The following is a 23,610-nucleotide window of genomic DNA, read 5'->3' as shown; positions in this document are numbered from 1 at the left end:
TAGAAAACCAACTTGTTACACATTCCAGGAAATTGTCCTCTACAGCATGAGTGCTAATTAAGTTCACTCAGTTTATATGAAGATTGTAGACCCCAAGATTACCGAATTACCCTTGTTACCTCTCATTTTCTGATTTATACTGTGCCCTACGCTATTTCTACTGTTTGATGGCCGATAGAGAACTCCTACCAATGCTTGTTGTCCTTTGCTATCTCTTAGCTCCCCACAAACTGATTCTACATCTTGATTTTTTAATCTAAGATCCTCTCTCACTAATGTACTGATTGTATCCTTTACTAAAAGCATTACTACACCTCCTTTTCGCCTATCCTTCCTAAACATTGAATATCCTTGAACATTCAGCCTCCAGTCTTCATCACCCTGCAGCCATGTCTCCATAATGCTAATTAGATCATACTTGTGCATTTCCATTTGTGCCATCAATTCGTCTACATTGTTCTGAATGCACTGTGCATTCAGATCGAGTGCCTTTAATTCTGTCTCACTATTTTTGCAAAATCTAGCCTATCTGCTGGTGCTCTCTTAGATATGTATATTCTGTGCCTTCCTGCCACACACACAGATAATCAATTTTCTTAGTGCCACCTTTCACTCTGGCCTTGTCTTTTCTCTTCAACTTATCACATCTTCCCTCACTTGATCCTTTACCCTCACTATTTAGTTTAAAGCCCTTGCTAATGCTCTAGTTATAGACTTGCCAGAACACTGGTCCCAACATGGTTCAGGAAGATTGGAAGATTATGGCAAGCCCTTCCACTATCTCCATTTTCACTTCCTTCGGCAACCTTCAGGCTTGTGCTGATAAGTGGCAGCTAATACTTGTGCCACACAAGTGAACAAAGAACAAAGAAGAAAGAAAATTACAGCACAAGAACAGGCCCTTCGGCCCTCCAAGCCTGCATCAACCATGCTGCCTGACTTAACTAAAACCCCCTATGCTTCCGGGGATCATATCCCTCTATTCCCATCTCATTCATGTACTTGTCAAGACGCCCCTTAAAAGTCACTACCATATCCGCTTCCACTACCTCCCCCGGTAACGAGTTTCAGGCACCCACCACTCTCAGTGTAAGAAATCTGCCTCGTACATCTCTTTTAAAACTTGCCCCTCGCACCTTAAACCTATGCCCCCTAGTAATTGACTCTTCCACCCTGGGAAAAAGCTTCTGACTATCCACTCTGTCCATGCCTCTCATAATCTTGTAGACTTCTATCAGGTCTCCCCTCAACCTCCGTCGCTCCAGTGAGAACAAACCAAGTTTCTCCAACCTCTCCTCATAGCTAATGCCTTCCATACCAGTCAACATCGTGGTAAATCTTTTCTGTACCCTCTCCAACGCCTCCACATCCTTCTGGCAGTGTGGCGACCAGAATTGAACACTATATTCCAAGTGCGGCCTCACTAAGGTTCTATAAAGCGTCAACATGACTTGCCAATTTTTAAACTCAATACCCCAGCCGATGAAGGCAAGCATGCCGTATGCCTTCTTGACTACCTGCTCCACCTGCATTGCCACTTTCAGTGACCTGTGTAATTGTACACCCAGATCCCTTTGCCTATCAATACTCTTAAGGGTTCTGCCATTTACTGTATATTTCCTATCTGTATTAGACCTTCCAAAATGCATTACCTCACATTTGTCCGGATTAAACTCCACCTGCCATCTCTCCGCCCAAGTCTCCTACTGGTCTATATCCTGCTGTATCCTCTGATGGTTCTCATCGCTATCCGCAAATCCACCAACCTTTGTGTCGTCCGCCAACTTACTAATCAATCCAGTTACATTTTCCTCCAAATCATTTACATATATTACAAACAGCAAAGGTCCCAGCACTGATCCCTGAGGAACACACTTGTCACAGCCCTCCATTCAGAAACGCACCCTTCCACTGCTACCCTCTGTCTTCTTTGACTGAGCCAGTTTTGTATCCACCTTGCCAGCTCACCTCTGATCCCATGCGACTTCACCTTCTGCACCAGTCTGCCATGAGGGACCTTGTCAAAGGCCTTACTGAAAGTCTATGTAGACAACATCCACTGCCCTACCCTCATCAATCATCTTCGTCACTTCCTCGAAAAACTCGATCAAGTTCGTGAGACACGACCTCCCCTTCACAAAACCATGTTGCCTCTCACTAATACGTCCACTTATTTCCAAGTGGGAATAAATCCTGTCTCGAAGAATCCTCTCCAATAATTTCCCTACCACTGATGTAAGGCTCACCAGCCTGTAATTACCTGGATTATTCTTGCTACCCTTCTTAAACAAAGGAACAACATTGGCTATTCTCCAATCCTCTGGGACATTCCCTGTAGCCAGTGAGGATACAAAGATTTCTCTCAAGGCCCCAGCAATTTCCTCTCTTGCCTCTCTCAGTATTCTGGGGTATATCCCATCAGGCCCTGGAGACTTGTCTACCTTGATGTTTCTCAAGAACCCCAATACCTCCTCCTTTTTCGATCTCAACATGACTCAAACTATCTACACATCCTTTCCCAGACTCATCATCCACCAAGTCCTTCTCTTTGGTGAATACTAATGAATGCAAAGTACTCATTTAATACCTCGCCCATTTCCTCTGGCTCCACACATAGATTCCTTCCCTTGTCCTTGAGTGGGCCAACCCTCTCGCTCTTTATATATGTGTAAAAAGCCTTGGGATTTTCCTTAATCCTGCTGGGCACTGCTTTTTCATGACCCCTTTTAGCACTTCTTACTCCTTGCTTAAGTTTCTTTCTACTTTCCTTGTATTCCACACTTGCTTCGTGTGCTCCCAGCCTCCTAGCTTTGACAAATGCTTCCTTTTTCTCTTTGACTAGGCTCACAATATCTCTCGTTATCCAAGGTTCCCAAAACTTGCCATACTTATCCTTCATCCTTACAGGAATGTGCCGGTCCTGAATCCCTATCAACTTACACTTGAAAGCCTCCCACATGCCAGATGTTGATTTGCCCTCAAACATCATAGAAGAATCATAGAAACCCTACAGTGCAGAAGGAGGCCATTCGGCCCATCGAGTCTGCACTGACCACAATCCCACCCAGGCCCTACCCCCACATATTTTACCCGCTAATCCCTCTAACCTACACATCCCAGGACTCTAAGGGGCAATTTTTTTTTTTAACCTGGCCAATCAACCTAACCCGCACATCTTTGGACTGTGGGAGGAAACCGGAGCACCCGGAGGAAACCCACGCAGACACGAGGAGAATGTGCAAACTCCACACAGACAGTGACCCGAGCCAGGAATCGAACCCGGGACCCTGGAGCTGTGAAGCAGCAGTGCTAACCACTGTGCTACCATGCCGCCCCCAATCTACATTCTTCAGTTCCTGCCTAATATTGTTGTAATTAGCCTTTCCCCAATTTAGCATCTTAACTTGAGGACTACACTTATGTTTATCCATCAGTACCTTAAAGCTTACTGAATTGTGTCACTGTTCCCGAACTGCTCCCCTACTGAAACATCGACCACCTGGCCGGGCTCATTCCCCAATACCAGGTCCAGTATGGCCCCTTCCCTAGTTGGACTATCTACATACTGTTTCAGGAAGCCCTCCTGGATGCTCCTTACAAACTCTGCCACATCCATGCCCCTAGCACTAAGTGAGTCCCAGTCAATATAGGGGAAATTAAAATCTCCCACCACAACAACCCTGTTACTTTTACACCTTGCCAAAATCTGCCTACACATTTGTTCCTCAATCTTCTGCTGGCAGTTGGGTGGCCTATAGTAAACCCCCAACATTGTGACTACACTTTTCCTATTCCTGAGCTCTACCCATATTGCCTCGTTGTATGAGCCCTCCGAGGTTTCCTCCCGGAGTACAGCTGTGATATTCTCCTTAACCAGTAGTGCAACTTCCCCACCCCTTTTACGTCCCCCTCTATCACGCCTGAAACATCTATATCCTGGAATGTTAAGCTGCCAATCCTGTCCTCCCCTTAACCAAGTCTCTGTAATGGCAACAACATCATAGTTTCTAGTACTAATCCAAGCTCCAAGTTCATCTGCCTTACCTGTTACACTTCTCGCATTGAAACAAATGCACTTCAATCCACCAGACCCTCTCTGATTTGCAATCCCACCCTGCCTGCTGTTTCTCTGAGTCTTACTGGCCCTACTCTCTTGTTCCCCTTCAGTAATTCACCTTTGCTTTGGGTCCCACCCCCCTGCCATACTAGTTTAAATCCTCCCGTGCGACACTAGCAAACCTCCCGGACAGAATATTTGTGCCCCCCCAGTTTAGGTGCAACCCGTCCTTCTCGTACAGGTCCCATCTGCCCTGGAAGAGACCTCAATGGTCCAGATATCTGTCCGTTCAGAGATATCCTGGACCCTGGCACCAGGGAGGCAACATACCATCTCTTACCTTCACACAGTGGCCTTTTTTTTTGGTTAGAGGAGGAGAGAGGGAGAGAAACACTAATGTAGTGTTTCGGGTTTACCACTCCTTGACACCCAAGTGGTAGGCAATGACCATCTCCAACAAGAGAGAATTGAACCATCCCCCCTGGACATTCAATGGCCTTATCATTGCTGAGTCCCCCACTATCAACATCCTGGGGGTTACAATTAACCAGAAACTGAACTGGACTAGTCATATAAATAATGTTACTGCAAGAACAGGTCTGAGGCTGGGAATTCTGTGAAGGATAACTCACCTCTTGACTCTTGTCCACCATCTACAATGCACAAATCAGGAACGCAATGGAATAATCTCCATTTGCCTTGAATGAGTGCAGCTCCGATGACACTCAAGAAGCTCAACACCATCGATGACAAAGCAGCCCACTTGACTGGCACTCCATCCAATACTTTAAACATTCACTCTCTCCACCATCGATACATAGTGGCAGCACTGTACCATCTACTAGATCCACTGCAGCAACTCACCAAGGCTCTTTCGACAACACCTTCAAAACCCATGATTTCTACCACCTAGAAGGACAAGGGCCGCAGATGTATGGGAACGACTTCCCCTCCAAGCCACACACCATCCTGACTTGGAAACACGTCACCTCATTGTTGCTGGGTCAAAATTCTGGAACTCCCTCCCTCACCGCTCTGTGGGTGTAAATATACCACAGTGGACTGCAGTGGTGAAAGAAGCAGTTCACCTTCTCAAAAGGCAATTAGGGATGGGCAATAAATGCTGGCCTAGGCAGTGATGCCCACATCCCATGAATGAAAAATGGAACATGGGCCAGCTGGACCAATAGCCAATCTTTCAAGTATATCCTTCTAATAAATTTGATTCCATTTATTGCCTCCATTCCTATTGATATTTAGTAAACACTGATACAAAGTAACTCACAAAGTATCCAATCCTTACCCTGCACCTTTCAGCGCCTAACACCCTTCTTTTTCCTTAAGAGGCTCCACCCCACCTTTTACCATCTGCTTGCTATTTACATTAACATGGAGGGGTTTCCTTGTATGTTGACTGCCATTCTATTCTCATATTTTCTCTTTGCCTGCTTATTTTCCTCTTCACTTCTTTTTTCAACTTATTGTATTTGGCCTGGTTCTTGCTTGAAGAATTTCCCTGACGTGCATCATACACGTTCTTTTTCTGTCTCATTGTATTCCCTATCTCTCTTACTATGCAAGGAGCCATAGCTTGGGTGGCACTGTGGCACCGTGGCACAGTATTTAGCACTGCTGCCTCACCGTGCCAGGGACCCGGGTTCGAATCCTGGCTTGTGTCACTGTTTGTGTAGAGTCTGCACATTCTCCCCATGTCTCCGGTTTCCTTCCACAGTCCAAAGATGAGCTGGCTAGATGGATTGACCATACTAAATACTCCGAGTGTACCCGAACAGGAGCTGATGTGTGGCAACTCGGGGGTTTTCATAGTAACTTCATTGCAGTGTTAATGTAAGCCTATTTGAGACACTAATAAATAAATTCTAATTCAATTCAAAATTCAAAAGCTTTGGGTTCTCTTACTTTTCACCAATGATAGTATTCTCATGAAATTGTTGCTATTAGCCTTCTTTGTGACAGCTTATGGTGATGGAGTAGGATTGGTGAGTTGGTGCAATGCATCACGTAGATTGCATGTACTGAAGCACACCACACATCTGGGTGGTGCACTGTACCTGAAGCATGTCTGTTGCATTTTGCTTCCTACATTAGATCCTTTTTAAGAGTAGCTTGCCATATTTGCTTTACCAATGATAAGGAAAGCAAGTATGATTTATTCTTGAGCTTAGCTCCCAGCCCTTATTTTCAGTCACTAGGAACATAGCACAATTTGCGAGAGGGGCAATTTTCAGCAAGACCAGATGACAGACACATCTCTTGAGATTGCCAACATTGCAATTTCAGGGCTTATGTGTGGAGGTGATACTTTTAAATAAACTCGTATTTTCAGCTTTTCTCTGTTAAAAAAAATTGCTTTATAAGTGGGCACCTGGGACAAAACAAGGAATAAACAACTCAACGTCACAGCTAATATCATGTTCTCATGTGGTCAGGATCAGGCAATATTTGACATAGTGGACTATATTGTTGAATCTGACTATTTACCAAGCAAAGGACAAATAGGTTGCCAAAGATTATGGAATAAGGACTGTGGGATGAAATTTGTCTTGGACAAACCGTGAAACAGTCAAAAATGATCAATATTGTTGCTAACTCATTATCAACTGTCTTGCAACACGAGCTGATTTTACTCTCATTACTTCTTGAAATAAAACGACTGAAAATTATAGTAACTAAGGTCCTCACGCCATAACTACCCCTTTGAGCCCCTGACCAAATGCCTAACCCACCAACTACCTCCCTGATCCCCCAATTACTCCATTGACCTCCTGATTATCCCCAACTATCCTCCAGCTAACTACTCACCTAACCACCCAACCAACTATTAGTCTTCAATTAACTCCAGATTCGATGACCATGACCCAACTCACTTACCACCTTATCCACCTGCCATCCTACCCACCTACCATCTCACCCACCCACCCACTTAGCTGATCCACCTACCCATCCTATCATCACTCATACACGCACTCATTCCTTAACTAAAATGTACCCATTCGCTAACATTCAAACTTATCAGTCTAAGTGCCATAAAAAGGGGGTCATTCCTGTGATTCCTCCAGACACTTCTGCGCTTTGAAGAAGATCCCCAGTGGATGCTGCGCTTCTGGTAAAGCTGGTTTCGGTAGTCCCGGCAAGAAATGCGTGGCAGCGACAATGGTTGCTGCTCCTCAGAAGATCCAGATCACTTAGCATTTGGTAGAAATAAATATTGAGAAAGAGATGACATGCAAGTCAGCCAGTACACCTTGCAGTAATGCAGTATATGTTAAAACAGTGCAATGCATTTTAATGCAATACTAGTACACTTCTTAGGGGTGATTTTAACTTTTTTGTCAGAAGCACAAAGGAAGATGGTTGTGATTGTTGGAGACCAATCATCTCAGTTCCATGTCATCACTGAAGGAGTTCCTCGAGGTAGTGTCCTAGGTGCAACCATCTTCAGCTGCTTCATTAATTACCTTCCTTCCATCATTAAGTCAGAAGTGGGGAAGTTTGCTGATGACTGCACAATGTTCAACACCATTTGTAACTCCTCAGAGAAACTGTCCCTGTCCAAATGCAGCAAGACCTGGACAGCTTTCAAGCTTGGGCTGATAAATGGCAAGTAACCTTCGTGCCAAAAGTACAAGATGTGATGACAGCAGACAGTTGCTATACATATATGTTGTGTTTTTTTATGTTTAAGGGGAGCGTTTAAAATTTTGGCTTTATTCTACAGGCAGTCAGTGTGTTTGGAAAACATCTTGTTCAAAGGTTGTAAAAGCAAGTTAATAACTAATTTCAGCTAGGAATTTGTTACTTGATAAATCTAAATGGACTTTTATTTACCCAAAAGATTCCTTGGGAAATTGATTAACAGGGCCATGTGATAATATGTAGAGCTGAGTTTGTAGCAGAGAGGAAGAGCTCTTGCAGTTTAGAGTTGCAATTGCAGGGCTGCTGAAGTCAGAGGCATGTAGAGGCTGTCAGAGGAGGTAGAGACTCTACCTCCACAAAATCTCTCTGAAAGCTTAAAGACTGTTAACAATTTATAGCAAGTATGTCTGGGTTTGCTAACTGTATCTATTGAAAATGGTTTTGATATGTGCATGAATGAGGCTTATTTGGAACTGGAACAGTCATAAGCTTGAAAGTAAAGTTGTTTTCTTTTATTTTTAAATATTGTTCAACTGTTAATGGTTAAGCTGCTTCATTTGTTTAAGTTATACTTAAATTGTGTTATTAAATAAAGTTTGTTTTGCTATAAAAGATCCATACTTTGTCAGTGGAGTCACTCCTGGAGAGAAATATCCTATCCTCACACTTATGCCAAAAAGAAAAATTGTTGGGGTCTAGTCTGGCTTCCTAATGTACCTTGGGGTTCTGGCCCAGCACTGTAACACAGACAATGACCATCTCCAACAAAAGAGGATCCAACCATCTCCCCCTGGCATTCAATGGGATTACTATCGCCAATCCCCACCATCAACATCCTTGGGTTTACCATTGATCAGAAACTGAACTGGAACAACCATATAAATACTGTGGCTATAAGAGTGGGTCAGAGGCTGGGAATTCAGCAGAGAGTCAACTCAACTCCCTAAAACGTGTTCAACATCTGAAGTCATTAATATAGAGTGTGATGGAATATTCTCCACTTGCCAGTTTGATTGCAGCCACTTGATTGGCATCTCATCCACCACCTTCAACATCCATTTCCCCCCCCCCCCCCGCCCACCAACAATGCCACAATAGCAGCAGTGTGTACCATCTACAAGGTGCACTGCAGCATCTCATCAAGGTTCTTTCCATAGTATCTTCCAAACCCACAACCTCTACCATCAAGATGGACATGGGCAGCAGATGCATAGAAACACTGTCACTTGGAAGTGCTCCTGATGGGTGAAACTTACTCTCATGTAATTAATTGTACATTTAGCCAATTTTCACTGTTCAAGTGAATAGTACTGGGCACAGCATCATGCATCACTGAAATCCTTGTATCTCTTAAAATAAAAGTAGTGATTGTGTATACTTACTTGTCACATGACTGCTGGCAGGTAGAGAGGCCCCTTCACTGATGTAGTCCCTGCAACACAAAGATGGCATCAGTTGCATTAGCTTCCATCTGTTAGCAGCATAAAGGCAGAACAAGCAGGCTTCACTCTCAGTTTTCCCCGAGGCCACTTAATGTATTGTGACTTTGACCTGATTTTGGCATTGCAGCCCAGTTTTTTCCGTCAATTTTACATGCATCCAACCTACAAATGATGCTTCTGATTGGCTACCTTTCCTCCTGCCCTGTATTCTGATAATGTTACAAGTCTTAGTATGATTCCTTTGTCTTTTACACACTCATAAGGAGGTCACGTTGAGAATTAATACCCTAAGGCATGCACTTGCTTTTCTGATCTGTATTAAAATCTTTTTACTATATTTACACTGATTTTTGTGCTTTTTATTGTTCTCCGTGGCAATTTTAACGGTGTTTAAGACATTTCCAAAATAAATCCCATTTCCAAACTGATTGACCACCTGAGGAATGCAGCACAATGACTTCAATGGTGAGAACAGTTAACCACCGCTCTCGGGTTTCAAGTTTGCCAACATAAGTTTTGGGCTTCTAAAGTACAAAATTCCCAATGGAAGACATATACAGGCTGGAATTCTCTGATGTCACATGTGATTGGGATTCTCCAGTCCAGCTGCTGTGAATGGAAATTGGTCTGAGTGCCAAATTCTCCATTCTCGCTGGTAGCGGTGGTAGAGCAAACGAGATTGGAGAATCCCAGCCACAGTTGACTACAAGTCAGTAATGATTTCTTTGATAATTGAATTAGCAAAGAATACTTGGGTCATTGCACACTTAGCATCACCATTTAGTATTGGTGATAGCCCAAAGGGAGGAATTTGACTCCGTTCGAAGATAATAAATATTTAATAGTTTTGTCCCAGACATTGAATCCTTAGTTCAACGTTTGGGTAAGTGTGTGTAGTCTTGCTGTGGAGAAATGCAGCATGTAATGTTACATTTATTATTGTCATTTTTAAGGGCAGCAGCATTCTCGTCCATTTCTGCATACAGACCAAGTTCATAGTCAAATATGACCCAACATCGAGTTATAATGTGATATTTAAATCTACCAATGATCTTAATTGGTGGATTGAAATATTACTGTACATTACAACTCAATGCTGGTGATAATGGGCCAGATTCTCCAACCTCACCTGCGGTTGGGATTCTCTGATCCCACTGTTGTGGATGGAAATTTGTCTGAGCGCTAAATTCTCCGTTCTCACTGGCAGCGGTAGCAGTAGTGGGCTGTGCAAGAGGGGAGAATTCCAGTCAATGAGTCCCATCTGGCATGAGTTTTCCTGACAAACTTGGGTCTTCAAGAAAGAGGCAAAATGTCACCATCCTCAAAGAGTGGGGGGGCGGGGGGGGGGGGGGGGGGGGGGGGGAGAGAGAGAGAGAGAGAGAGAGAGAGAGAGAGGAATAAAGGGAATTGTGGTTCAGGGCTCAAATCTTCTAATTCAGAACATCGGGATGAGAGCTTCTGTAGACTATTAAAGCTTTTAGTCCCTATCTCTTTCTCTCTTCTGTCCTGTTTTAATGGTCCTTGTTTAAGCTGCTATACAGTTTCATGAGTGCTGGCCGTTATTGATATGTGGGTCTAGATAATGAGTGTCCTTAACCATGCAGAATCCTTCCAACACTTCACATGGGTACTTTGCAGGATGAATAATGTTAATTAGAATAATCTCCAAGATAATATTTTTAACCCAAATTAACTCCATTGGTCAATAGGTTTCAAAAATAACCAAAGGGCCAGAATGCACATATTTTCCAGTACTGGTTGTGACTTACCAATAATAAGAACCCTACCTGACCTTTTCCTCATTCTTAGCTTATGGGCCCTGAGGAAAACCGTAGTGCCTCTCACTCTGCCCAAAATTAGATCAGCTAACTCTATACAGACTGGGGATAGAATGAGACCTTCTTTGACTACTTAGTGTAGCACAAATGTTATGAAGAACATGTTATAAAGAAAGGTCTGAGAGGAAAAACAAGATAGAATCTCGTATTTCCTCTCAAACCTTTCTTTATAACGTGTCTTTTGCTCTAAGCCAGAATTCTTACTTCCTCAGTGCCAACATTACCTTGTAGCAAATATCCTATTTTACATTGAAGATAGAAATATACAGCAGCTCTATGTTATAAACAAGCACACTATCGACCTCTCTCGACAATGAATCGAGCAATGACTACTTCAATCTACATGTTTTGCCACACAAGCTTGGCATTGCCTACCCATTCCATTTCAAGTTACCTCATCTTCTCTCCTCTTTTCAACCATACTCATGTCCTGTTCTGTTTCCCCCAGGCAATTATCCATATTTCTTAACATGCAAAAAGATACATGCAGTTTTCCAAAAACCAGGGGTTCACTGATAATGTTTAAAGAGAAATTATCAACTCAAACATATAAAGAATGTAGAAGCAGAATGCAGCATGGTCACACGACCTGTGGTGTTGTTGAACTGGAACACTAACTATTTGGTCCATTCATAGAATCCTTACAGTGCAGGAGGCTGCCTTTCGGCCCATCAAGCCCATACTGACAACAATCCCACCTAGACCCTATCCCCGTAACTCCACGTATTTACCCCGCTAGTTCCCCTGGCACTAAGAGATAATTTAGCATAGCCAATCAACCTATCCCACACATTTTTAGACTGTGGGAGGAAACCGTAGCACCCGGAGGAAACCCACGCAATCATGGTGAGAATGTGCAAACTCCACGAAACAGGCCATGATTGAACACAGGCCCCTGCCACTGAGGGGCACAGTGCAAACTACTTGCCACCATGCCACCCAGGTTCTTGAAATAAAGGACAGTTTTGATTAGGAACAATTTGACGTTTTCTTAATTTTAATTCAGAACAAAAGAATATTTGTTACATTTTCTGCAGTCAATTTATTCATAGGAACGTGTACCAGTGCATTAGGTTTGACAGTGTAGAATTGTGTATCTACTGTGAAAAGTATGCAGCTTTGGAGTGACATTTAATGACGGCCCCTGGAGTTTTCTTCCTCTATTTGCTTCCTCTTTTGAAGATATTGCACAGGTACCATATGCACCAATACCACAGACAAATGATCTTTCTTCACTTAAAGAGTGTGCATTATGGTATTTGACCATGAACTGAAACTGCCTTAAGGCAGTTGAGCATTATTTTGCCCTCCCCTGATGTTCAAATGCACATGGTTTCCAGTACTGGTTGTGGCTTACCCATAACAAGAACCCTAGCTGTCTTTCTCCCCATTCTTAACTCACGGGCCCTGAGGAACACTGTAGTGCCTCTCACACGGCACACAATTAGATTAGCTAATTCTATACAGACTAGGAATGGAACCTGAGACCTTCTTTGACTACATGACTCAATGGCCTAAAGAGTCGTTCATTTACTAGCTGAACATTTAAATTTTACTATGCCTATTGCTTTAAGGATTTTTTTAAAGCACATCTGTTTTCTGTGCACTCATAGAGCAGCTGCCCAAATCTGAAGCCAATAAAACAGTCCCATATCTAGGTTAATGGTATCCTGAAGGCAATTAGTTCAAAGAGCATGGCTTAGGTTCCTGTTAGTGCCCTTGAAAAGGCTAAACCTCAGTGTAGTACAGGGAGGAGATTTGCTGTTTGCTTCGTGTACTGTATTCGACAGCTGCAGATTTTCATTTACTGCACATTTTCAGCTGTTCCACATTATGCCTCGGCATAGAAATGCTCCGCAGTCAATTGCACCTTTTGCACAGTTGAGACCATATGGAGAACTCTGCCCTTTGGAATGCAAGCTTGCACAAACTATGAGTTAAATTAATTTAGATTCAGGCACAATGAGCACAAAACTACCTTTTCACGCAGGTCGATTTTGAAAGAAAAATATGATAAATACTCAGCAGGTCAGGGAGCATCAAAGAGAAACAACGTTCATGTTTCAAGTTGTTAATTCTCTTTCTCAAAAATGCTACCTGACCTGCTGAGTGTTTCTCACATTTTCTGATTTCCAGCTTCTGCAGTATTTTGCTTCTATATCAGGCTTATTTCTACTTTAATCTAATTATAATCTGGATCAGAGTTATGTAATTGCAGACACACTCTTTATAGTTTTCCAAGTTTCTCAACGATATCCTGATTTCCATGTTTAACTCCACATGTGCACATGCTGGAAGCTGCTGTTTAGAACATAGAACATAGAAAAACTACAGCACAAACAGGCCCTTTGGCCCACAAGTTGTGCCGAACACATCCCTACCCTCTAGACCTACCTATAACCCTCCATCCTATTAAGTCCCATGTACTCATCCAGGAGTCTCTTAAAAGACCCTATTGAGTTCACCTCCACCACCACTGACGGCAGCCGATTCCACTTGCCCACCACCCTCTGTGTGAAAAACTTACCCCTAACATCTCCCCTGTACCTACCCCCCAGCACCTTAAACCTGTGTCCTCTCATAGCAGACATTTCCACCCTGAGAAAAAACCTCTGAGAGTCCACCCGATCTATGCCTCTCAACATCTTATACACCTCTATTAGGTCTCCTCTCATCCATTGTCTCTCCAAGGAGAAAAGACCGTTTATTCCATAACAATATAAAAAATAAGAACAGGCACAAATGTTTCCAGTAGTGGGGCATAGGTTTAAAGTGTAAGGGGGAAGGTTTAATGGAGATGTATGAGGCAAGTATTTTTTACACAGAGGGTGGTGGATGCCTGGAACTCGCTGCCAGGGGAGGTAGAGGAAACAGATACGACAGTGACTTTTAAGGGGTGTCTGGACAAATACATGAATAGAATGGGAATATGGTCCCCAGAAGGGTAGGGGATTTTAGTTTACATAGGCAGCATGGTCGGTGCAGGCTTGGAGGGCCGAAGGGCCTCTTCCTGTGCTGTAATTTTCTTTGCTCTAATGTATTCCCAGATCTTGTGACTCCTCTCTTTGATCACAAAGTTGTAGACTGCAGTTGTGGTGCTACTCAATCCCAGAACAGTTTCCAATGGTCCCACCTAATACCTCAAGATACTAAAATTCCTTTTCTAATAGTTCCAGAGCTCAAGATCAGTGCCAGCATTCCTAGAACCTCCTTCACCTGGGTTCCTAGAACTCGAGAAACCCTTCAGTTTTCCCAGGTCCTTGGGTTACTCCCCTCAAAATAGGGTTAGACCCTGAAACCTGTCTTGATCCTTTCGAATCCAAGGGCTAGACAAATATTGTTAAATCACTAAGATAAAAGCAAATTACTGTGAATACTGGGATCCAAATCAAAAACAGAAAATGCTGGAAAATCTCAGCAGGTCTGACAGCATCTTTGGAGAGAGAATAGGATCAATGTTGAGTCTGGATGACCCTCTGACTTGAAACATTAACTCTATTCTATACTGTGTCATAGAGCTCAGACTGTGGTGATACCATACAGAGAGCTCAGACGGAGGAGATACTGTACTACAGAGTGCGGTCTGTACTGATACTGTACTGGAGTGTTCAGACTGTGGTGATACCTGTGCCAGAGAGCACAGACTGTGGTGATACTGTATCAGAGATTGCAGACTGTGGTGATGCTGTATCAGAGATTGCAGACTGTGGTGATACTGTATCAGAGATCGCAGACTGTGGTGATGCTGTATCAGAGATTGCAGACTGTGGTGATACTGTATCAGAGATCGCAGACTGTGGTGATACTGTACCAGAGAGCCAGACTGTGGTGATACTGTACCAGACAGCACAGACTGTAGTGATACTGTACCAGCGAGTTCAGACTGTAGTGATACTGCACCAGAGAGCGCAGACTCTGGTGATACTGTACCAGAGAGCCTGGACTGTAGTGATACTGTACCAGAGTGCAGACTCTGGTGATACTGTACCAGAGAGCCTGGACTGTAGTGATACTGTACCAGAGTGCAGACTGTGGTGATACTGTACCAGAGAGCAGACTGTGGTGATACTGTACCAGAGAGCAGACTGTGGTGATACTGTACCAGAGTGCAGACTGTGGTGATACTGTACCAGAGTGCAGACTGTGGTGATACTGTACCAGAGTGCAGACTGTGGTGATACTGTACCAGAGTGCAGACTGTGGTGATACTGTACCAGAGAGCACAGACTGTGGTGATACTGTACCAGAGAGCGCAGACTGTGGTGATACTGTACCAGAGAGTGAAGACTGTGGTGATACTGTACCAGAGAGCGCAGACTGTGGTGATACTGTACCAGAGAGCGCAGACTGTGGTGATACTGTACCAGAGAGCGCAGACTGTGGTGATACTGTACCAGAGAGTGAAGACTGTGGTGATACTGTACCAGAGAGCGCAGACTGTGGTGATACTGTACCAGAGAGCGCAGACTGTGGTGATACTGTACCAGAGAGCGCAGACTGTGGTGATACTGTACCAGAGAGTGAAGACTGTGGTGATACTGTACCAGAGAGCGCAGACTGTGGTGATACTGTACCAGTGAGCCTGGACTGTGGTGATACTGTACCAGAGAGTGAAGACTGTGGTGATACTGTACCAGAGAGCGCAGACTGTGGTGATACTGTACCAGAGAGCGCAGACTGTGGTGATACTGTACCAGAGAGCGCAGACTGTGGTGATACTGTACGAGAGCACCCAGGCTGTACATTACACCAGAGATCCAAGTGATGCTGCACCAGAATGTCAGTGCATGTCAGGTGTTGACAGCAACCTCGCCTCTGAGTATTGATGTTTCAGCTTCAAGTCCCATTTCAGGGCTAGCGCACAAAACCAACACTGACACTCCAATGCAATACTGAGGGATGTTGCACTGTCAGAGGTGCTGCCTTTTCGATGAGATGGTAAATTGAGACTCCATCTGCCTGCACTGGGTGATGGAAAAGATCCCTTGGCACTAGTTGGAACAAGAGCATGTGGAATTCCTGGTGTCCTTATCAATATTTATCCCTCAATCAGCATCACTAAAACAGATTATCTGGTCATTATCACACTGCTGTTTGTGCTAATTTGCTGCTTGGTTTCCAGATTTCTTACATTACCACAGTGACTACACTTAAAAAGTATTTCATTGGCTGTAAAGCACTTTGAGACATCGGATTGTGAATACTGCTATATAAATGAAAGCATTGCTTTCACTGAGCTCTGATTGCAATGATACTGTATCAGATGCTTCAAACTGTGGTGATACTGTAACAGAGCTGAGACTGCATGGGACTGTAACACACTTTCAGACTGTAGTGATAAAGCATAATGAGTGCAAAATTCAAGGATAATTTTATGTTTGCACTCCCAGCAGGGTTCATTGCCCAGAGGCACACATAATTTTAATAGTGGAATGATCGTGTGGAGCCTGAATTTCAAATATGTATTCAGGAAATATGAGGTTCTTTGCTGAGAGCAGGAACTCTTAAAATTATTCCTATAATTTACCTGGCGTATACGAGTAAACTTCTTTCTTCCTTGATCCATAATTAATGCCACCTTGCAGAATATTAGCAAATGGGCCTAGTCCAATGGTGAGCTACTGAATTTAACTGGGGCATCAAGGGTAAATGCCAAATATGTAATGGTCTTTCCAAACGAAGAACCTGGTGTGCAAGCATCTCTAAGCAGCTCTGCTGAAATCTTCCAGGGAATGAATGATGAAGACTGAAAAGTCTGATATTATTTGTTTACAGACCAACATATCAAATATTTGGTGCATTTAAAAAGAGCCCTAACCTCATTTGATATTTTTTTTCAATGCTGCAAATTTATGTCTCTTTCATTTTTCAACAGGGTATTAATTTAAACCCAACTATTATTTTGTTTTATTTTATATAATTCAATAATTGGTTTGAGTTCCAGCCTTGCTACAATTTGTTCCAGGGTCAAGTAGTGTAGTAATTTAGCCAAAAGCCAGCTTTCCCACACCAATACCCTTTATTGTGCACCAAAGGAAAAGGCTGATCCCGTGACTTATAGTCAGGTAGTCTTCACCTCAGGACGTACAACTCCAGTCCAGATAAAGTTACAGACTTAAAACCCCTGCTGACTGCTTCCCATTGGGCGAGCCTCAGCTTGCTCAGTAAGGCAGATTGTACTCCACGAAGCCCACTGATAGATCTGTTGATGATCCCCCCTGGTCCTTGTGGTTGTCAAAACAAGTAGTATGACAGAAGTAAGGATGGACTGGTTGTCAATTGTCACTGTGGCATGAGGTGGTGTGCAGGGAACTTACTCTATTTCAAATTCTATCATGTACCCTATCAGATGGCCGACAAACCTTTTTGCAGCCCAACAAATTGATGTAATTAGAAAATACTGGTGAGGTGTCATAAAGTCACAAATTAATTGAAAACCCTTAGGCTCAATAAAATGTTTTTCAGGTTATCTCATTTACTTCAGACATCACCTCTTGAAGCTTAACCCACATGTAATGTGCACAGCAATGACTCCACTCACAGGAGCAGCCAAGCTGAGTATCCTAATTCAATTGTTCCACCATGTGCATGTATGCTACAGAATGTCTCACTGTAGAGGCTGCAGCATTATGCTTCATAAAGGGGTGTATTCAAGAATCCTAGTGATCGGAACATTGATCATCTCATTTTAATAAGGCTGTTTTTGTTCGGTCAGCGTGTGTAATTCTAACTGGAATTTCTATGCACGATGTGTTTATAATTGTGGTCAAATTATTGTATTTAAAAGATCAGGGATCTGTCATTTTAACCTATTGCCGGCATCATGACACAATTTTATCCACAACTTTTCTGTCTTTCTAACCACAAGACACAGGTTTTCTGGAATTTCTTCTCAGCTGTTAAAGGCAGAACTATTCATTGGAAGGGAAGCACAGACAACAACTGCATTGCAAACATCAATGACTGCGAAATGACTCCCTTTCCCAGTAACACTGAACATCTCAAATCTTATTGGGTAAAGTTTAGTTACAGGATTGGAAGGTCCTTTTGTAAAAATACTCTGAATGGTTGGCTGAAAAGTTGACTTTCATACAGTAACAATTATAGTATTGTAGAAAATAATTGGAGAGTTTAGGAGGTTTACAAAGTGGGTGTTAAATTCAAGATGTTAACTGGTTGGAAGAAACTGAACTGAAGCTATAAATTTATTTTATGTGTTTTAAATATTTGTGAATATAAGTACTGCCAAAAGCATGAGTATTAACAAGGAGAACTGATGAGATTTTTAACTGCTCCCCTGCTCCTTCCTGCCTAACAAGGAGACTGACTACCTGAGTTTCCTGAATCCTTGCTCATAACTGATCGTCTTTACAACTGGTGTTAGTTGTGCTGCATGAATTTTTCTTTGGACAATGTGAACAATATTAACGCTAACTTCAAGTCTAAGAACATCCCTCAGCTCTTCATTGCTTGAAATTTAATTTAAAAAAAAATTCTGCTATGTGCCAAGGGGTGGCACTCTGGAGAACTCCATTGAGGGGGATCCCATTATCCGAGTATTGAGGGAGTGGGAGTTCCCAGTTACCTGGGGATGTATGGGGGTGTGGGGTGCAGGTTCTCTGCGCCCATGCAGGGGGCTTCCTCATATTCGTGGGGGAGTGGGTCTCCTTGTAGATGGGGTGGGAACTTTTTGTCTTCTAACGGAGAAAGGGCGCACCAAACTTGGGATTCCCGGCACTGCCATTTATTTCCAGATCTGCCAATTTTCTCGCTTCAGTCAGCATTCTGTGCATAAAAGGGAACATTCTGTCCATCAGCCCTTATTTGGGGAGGCAGGCAAGCAGATCTTTGGCCATGGTTAATTATTTAGATCCTTGTTGTCCATCTTATGATGCCACCAATGTGTTTTAGTCATAATCCATTCAAAATTGGATGTTAATGTTTTTCTTTCCTGTGCTGGAAGCAGTGATTCCTGATTCAGGTCACAACTGATGCTTGGTACTTCAGCCAAGTAACCAATTGTTTTAAATGTGAGTTTGGACATTAAGTTATTGGGCCATCAATGGGATCACAGCCAAACACAATGTTGTCATCAATGGGTGTCCACAGAAACACACTATCTGGCAGAAGTTACTAAACAGTAATCAGAAGCAGGAACTCGGCCAATTTTATCCTTTTTCGTGTGGGGATACCGAGCTCACATTTAACATCTTACTGTCTCCAAATCCTAATCAACTAACTCAGCATGGATCAGGATTCAACACAGGCCCTTTTGGCCTTTAGTAAATTAGTACATTTATCCATTAACCCATCAGGGAATTCAAGAATGAGATATTAAACATATAAATTTGCAGTACATTTTCTATATTTTATAGAATAATGTAGCCCTGGAATGAGGTAAGAGTTGTTTAATCCCCAGAGCCCAGAAGGGATTAGTAAACCATTTGGGATTTGTTTTTATGGTTTATAACAACATCTGAATTCTGCTTTCAATTAATAACAATAAAAAACAGTTAGCAACTTTCAGAAGTCTTAAATCTTGCAGATTGCTCGCAAAGAATCATATTATTAGTAAAAACACCCGCCACAGGCATCACTTTAATTAGAAAAGAGTGGACTGAAGTAGCCCATGGAGTGGGTAAAGTGGCTGGTGGACTAAGTGAACTGATTGTGAGAGAGGTGACTGGTGCAAAGAAAGGTGAGGTTTTTATTTGCTCAAGGGATGTGAGTGACCGAGGCAAAACATATTTATTGCCAAACCCTAGCTGCCCTAAGAAGATGGTGGTGCTTCTTAAATTGCAGAAGATCTTGTGGTGAATGTCCTCACACGCTAGTTTGAATTGAATGATAATGAGGACAACTGTGGTTACAAGTTGAATCCCACATGTGTTAATGGAGCACTGCAGAGACTGAATGGGTTTCAGCTTGATGTGAAACTGCTGGAAGTTTAGTCCTACAATCATTCAAATTTAGAAGTCAGCCAAACACTGACTAGAAGTAAAGCTGTTTCAGGTCTGCTTACTGCACTCTCAGTCAACAATAGATGCACAGTATGGGGGTGGCCTGCCAGCAAGGCAGGTTGTATTGTTGTAGCACAACTCTGTGCCCATATTTCTCTTTCCTTTAACTTCCTATTTATTAAATGTTGACACGCTCTCTATTTCAGTCACTAAGTGAATGCAGTTCACAAAGTGACAACCTGGTGTATAAAGAAATTTCTCTTGCCCTCCATTCTAAATCTCTTGCACATAGTCTTCCATTTGTCCATTCCTTCCAGACTTCTCAACAACTCGATCTGTTTCCACCTACACTTGTCTCATCCCTTCATAATTTTAAACATATGTCAAATTACCCTCTGCTCCAACAAAAACAGCCCCAACATTGGGGGTGGAATTTAATGTAAGCAATGGGCGTCTGAGCTTTTGGCTTAGATAGCCTTAATTGCACGCTTAAGGGCTTCAATTGGTGGTGAGCTGGGAAGGCCACCCATGAGCCTTCCCACCTCAGTCTTAAATGGGGCAGAGGAAGGAAGGCAGTGGGTCCCCATCTTAGTAAATCTGCAGTGTAGCTCCACTATTGCCTCAACATCCTTCACATGATATGGAACTGAAAATGACACACATTATTTCAACTATGGTATTGTTTGAATATAAATTCACCACTAAATCTTGATATTCATATCTCTGGCATAAAACCCAATATTCCATTAGCTATTTTATAACCTTAATTACTGAGGTGTTACTGTTACCGTTTTATGGAAAGGCAAATGGGTTTCACCCAGCCTTTCCCCCAAGGTATAATTATCATGTTGTTTGAACCAAATTAACTGACAATGCATTCCATGAGCTGATTTCTGGTCTACTACAGGTGCCTGTGCCAAATGTGACACCCATCCAACAAAGAGGCTGGAAAATCTACCTCAGGGAAAACATTTCTTCTTATGGGAGAAAATGGGAGGCCCCTTATTTTTAGACTGTCCCCAAGTTATAGTAAAATCATAATAATATCAGAGTCAACATGGCTCTGTGAAATAGAAATCGAATTTAACATATTTATGAGAGTTCTTTGAGAATGCACCAGCATGGTGGATAAAGAGAGACTGGCAGATGTAAGTGTATTTATATTACCAAAAGGCATTTGGTAAGAATTTGAGGCTGCACAGTGGTCAGCACTGCTGCCTCACAGCACTAGGGACTCAGGTTCAATTCCAGCCTCGGGTTGGAATTTGTGCGGAGTTTGCAAGTTCTCCCCGTGTGTGCATGGGTTTTCTCCGGGTGCTACGGTTTCCTCCCACAGTCCAAAGATATACGGGTTAGGTTGATTGGTCATGCTAAATTGACCTTAGTGTTGGGGTGGTGGGGGGTGGGTGGGGGGGGGGGGGGGGGGGGTGCTCAGCTATTTACAATCCATATTAGTGACTTGGATGAAGGACATACTGTTCACGATCTTACATGCTCACTGCGCGGTGGTTCAGCATGACAAGCCGGGAAGATTGCAGGCGAGGTTAAAATTCAATTCACGCAGCTTTTGTATCTTCCCAGCCCTGCTTGGCCAACGAGATCGGCTTTGTGCCCAGAAAGAGGGTGAAGCTTATTAACATCAAAAAATCTAACGTAAAAGGACTTACTTGCTCTTGCATGGCATCTTCCAGCCTCCTTGAATCTTCCCCCTCACCACGAGAGGCCATTGAAGCCCCCGGGTAATCAGGGATCATCAGGGCATTACCAGGGTGCCAGGGGCAGTGCCAGAGTGCGATTACCAGGTTGGCAGTGCCAAAGGGGCGCCGCTGGCGACGCTCTAGCAGGGTGTTGCTCACCTGGGGAGAGAGGTTGCTGGTACCAATGAGTCGGGGGTGGGGGGAGGGGGCTAATGCCAGGTAGTGGGGGGCAGATGTCTTTGCTGGTGAGTATGGGGGGGGGGGGGGGGGGGGGGGGAGGAGGGGGGGTGTAGATCAGGGCACCCTATAAAAATGGCGCCCCGATTTCCAAGGAGCCAGCCTTGCTGGCACCTTAAGATTCCATCCCCAAAAAACATTTTATGGGCGCGATCTTACTGGCTATACACGCCATGCTCCCGCTGCAGCGAGGTTGGAGAAACGGGATGGGAAAATCCCACCGATGTGAATGGCCGGAAAATTCCAGCCTATGTGTTGCAGAATTCAGTCAGAATCTCCCCAAGCTCCAAAAAAATTTCTAAATGTGAACTGAAATGCACTGACCCTCCCAGCGTGAATCTCACCAGTTTTCCCACTGGAAACAACACTTAGAAGTTTTTGGGGAGAATTCCGCCCATAGTCTGTTTTGCTGTTTTATGACCTTACTTCTTGTTCAGATGTAACCCATCCTCGTGGAATAGCTTCCATCTATACTCAACATTTGTGCCATTGATTCAGAAACCCTCTTCCTGGCACCAGAATTTTGATGTGGAGATTTTGGCCATGTGCTGAGCCCTGAAATTTTATTATAATTTGCTGTGTTTTTCAAGTACCCAGAAAGTAATCTGTAGATTATCAGCCTTGAGATGCTGCTCCTAATTCTGCTTCCTAATCCAGCACACTCCATTTATAGGATTTAGTTGTTGATTCCTACTGAGACCTCGAGAAATCCCCTTTCACAACATTTTCAGTGAGTCCCATACCCTAGTGCCTGGAAGGTCACAGATCTTCCAGAACTTTCGGTCTAGATTTCAAAAAGAGTGCTCAGCAATGTTGGGTCTTCTGTTATCACTGCATTCTTAACTGAATTGTTGGTTCCCTCCCACTACACCAAATCATCTCATGTTTTTGATGCCATTGTAATCCATTTAGGGGAAGATGACAGTGTAACGGTAATTTTTAAAATTCATTCGTGGGATATGGGGGCCACTGGATGGCCAGAATTTAATGCTGTCCCTAGTTGCCCTAGAGGTGGTGGTGGTGAGTGACCTTCTTCAAACACTACAGTCCACAATGCCGATTGGGAGAGAATTCCAGGATTTTGACCTAGTGACTGATAAGGAATAGTGATACATTTCCAAGTCAGATTGGTGAGTAATTTGGAGGAGAATTGCAGGTGATGGTATTCCCATGTATCTGTTGCCCTTGTCTAGATGGAAGTAGTCGTGGGTTTGGAAGGTGCTGTCTAAGGATCTTTGGTGAATTGCTGCAGTTCATCTTGTAGATAATATAAACTGCTGCTCCCCTACTATACTCCTTATACACCTATGACTGTATGGCCAAATTCCCTTCCAACTCGATTTTCAAGTTTGCTGACGATACCACCGTAGTGGGTCAGATCTCAAACAATGACGAGACAGATTACAGGAATGAGATAGAGAATCTAGTGAACTGGTGCGGCAACAATAATCTCTCCCTCAATGTCAACAAAATGAAGGAGATTGTCATCGACTTCAGGAAGCATAGAGTAGAACATGCCCCTGTCTACATCAATGGGGATGAAGTAGAAAGGGACGAGAGCTTCAAGTTTAGGTGTCCAGATCACCAACAACCTGTCCTGGTCCCCCCATGCTGACACTATAGTTAAGAAAGCCCACCAATACCTCTACTTTCTCAGAAGGCTAAGGAAATTTGGCATGTCCGCTACAACTCTCAGCAACCTTTACAGATGCACCATAGAAA

The 23,610-nt window shown here is 43.3% G+C and overlaps 1 protein-coding gene across 2 annotated transcripts in view; it reads right to left on the bottom strand.

The window, feature by feature from the left end:
- Positions 1 to 23,610, bottom strand: part of pde4dip (phosphodiesterase 4D interacting protein) — a 425,654-nt gene that overhangs the window by 364,222 nt on the left and 37,822 nt on the right. For both annotated transcript variants that reach the window (XM_078218377.1, XM_078218378.1), the window contains exon 2: positions 9,097 to 9,146. In XM_078218377.1, the coding sequence (XP_078074503.1) occupies positions 9,097 to 9,146 (50 nt within the window). The remainder of the gene's footprint in view (positions 1 to 9,096; positions 9,147 to 23,610) is intronic.

The sequence above is a fragment of the Mustelus asterias genome, chromosome 8 (assembly GCF_964213995.1).
Source record: "Mustelus asterias chromosome 8, sMusAst1.hap1.1, whole genome shotgun sequence".
NCBI classification, from domain to species: Eukaryota; Metazoa; Chordata; class Chondrichthyes; order Carcharhiniformes; family Triakidae; genus Mustelus; species Mustelus asterias.
Note: the sequence above shows the minus strand (reverse complement) of the source record. Positions and strands in the feature narration are given on the sequence as shown.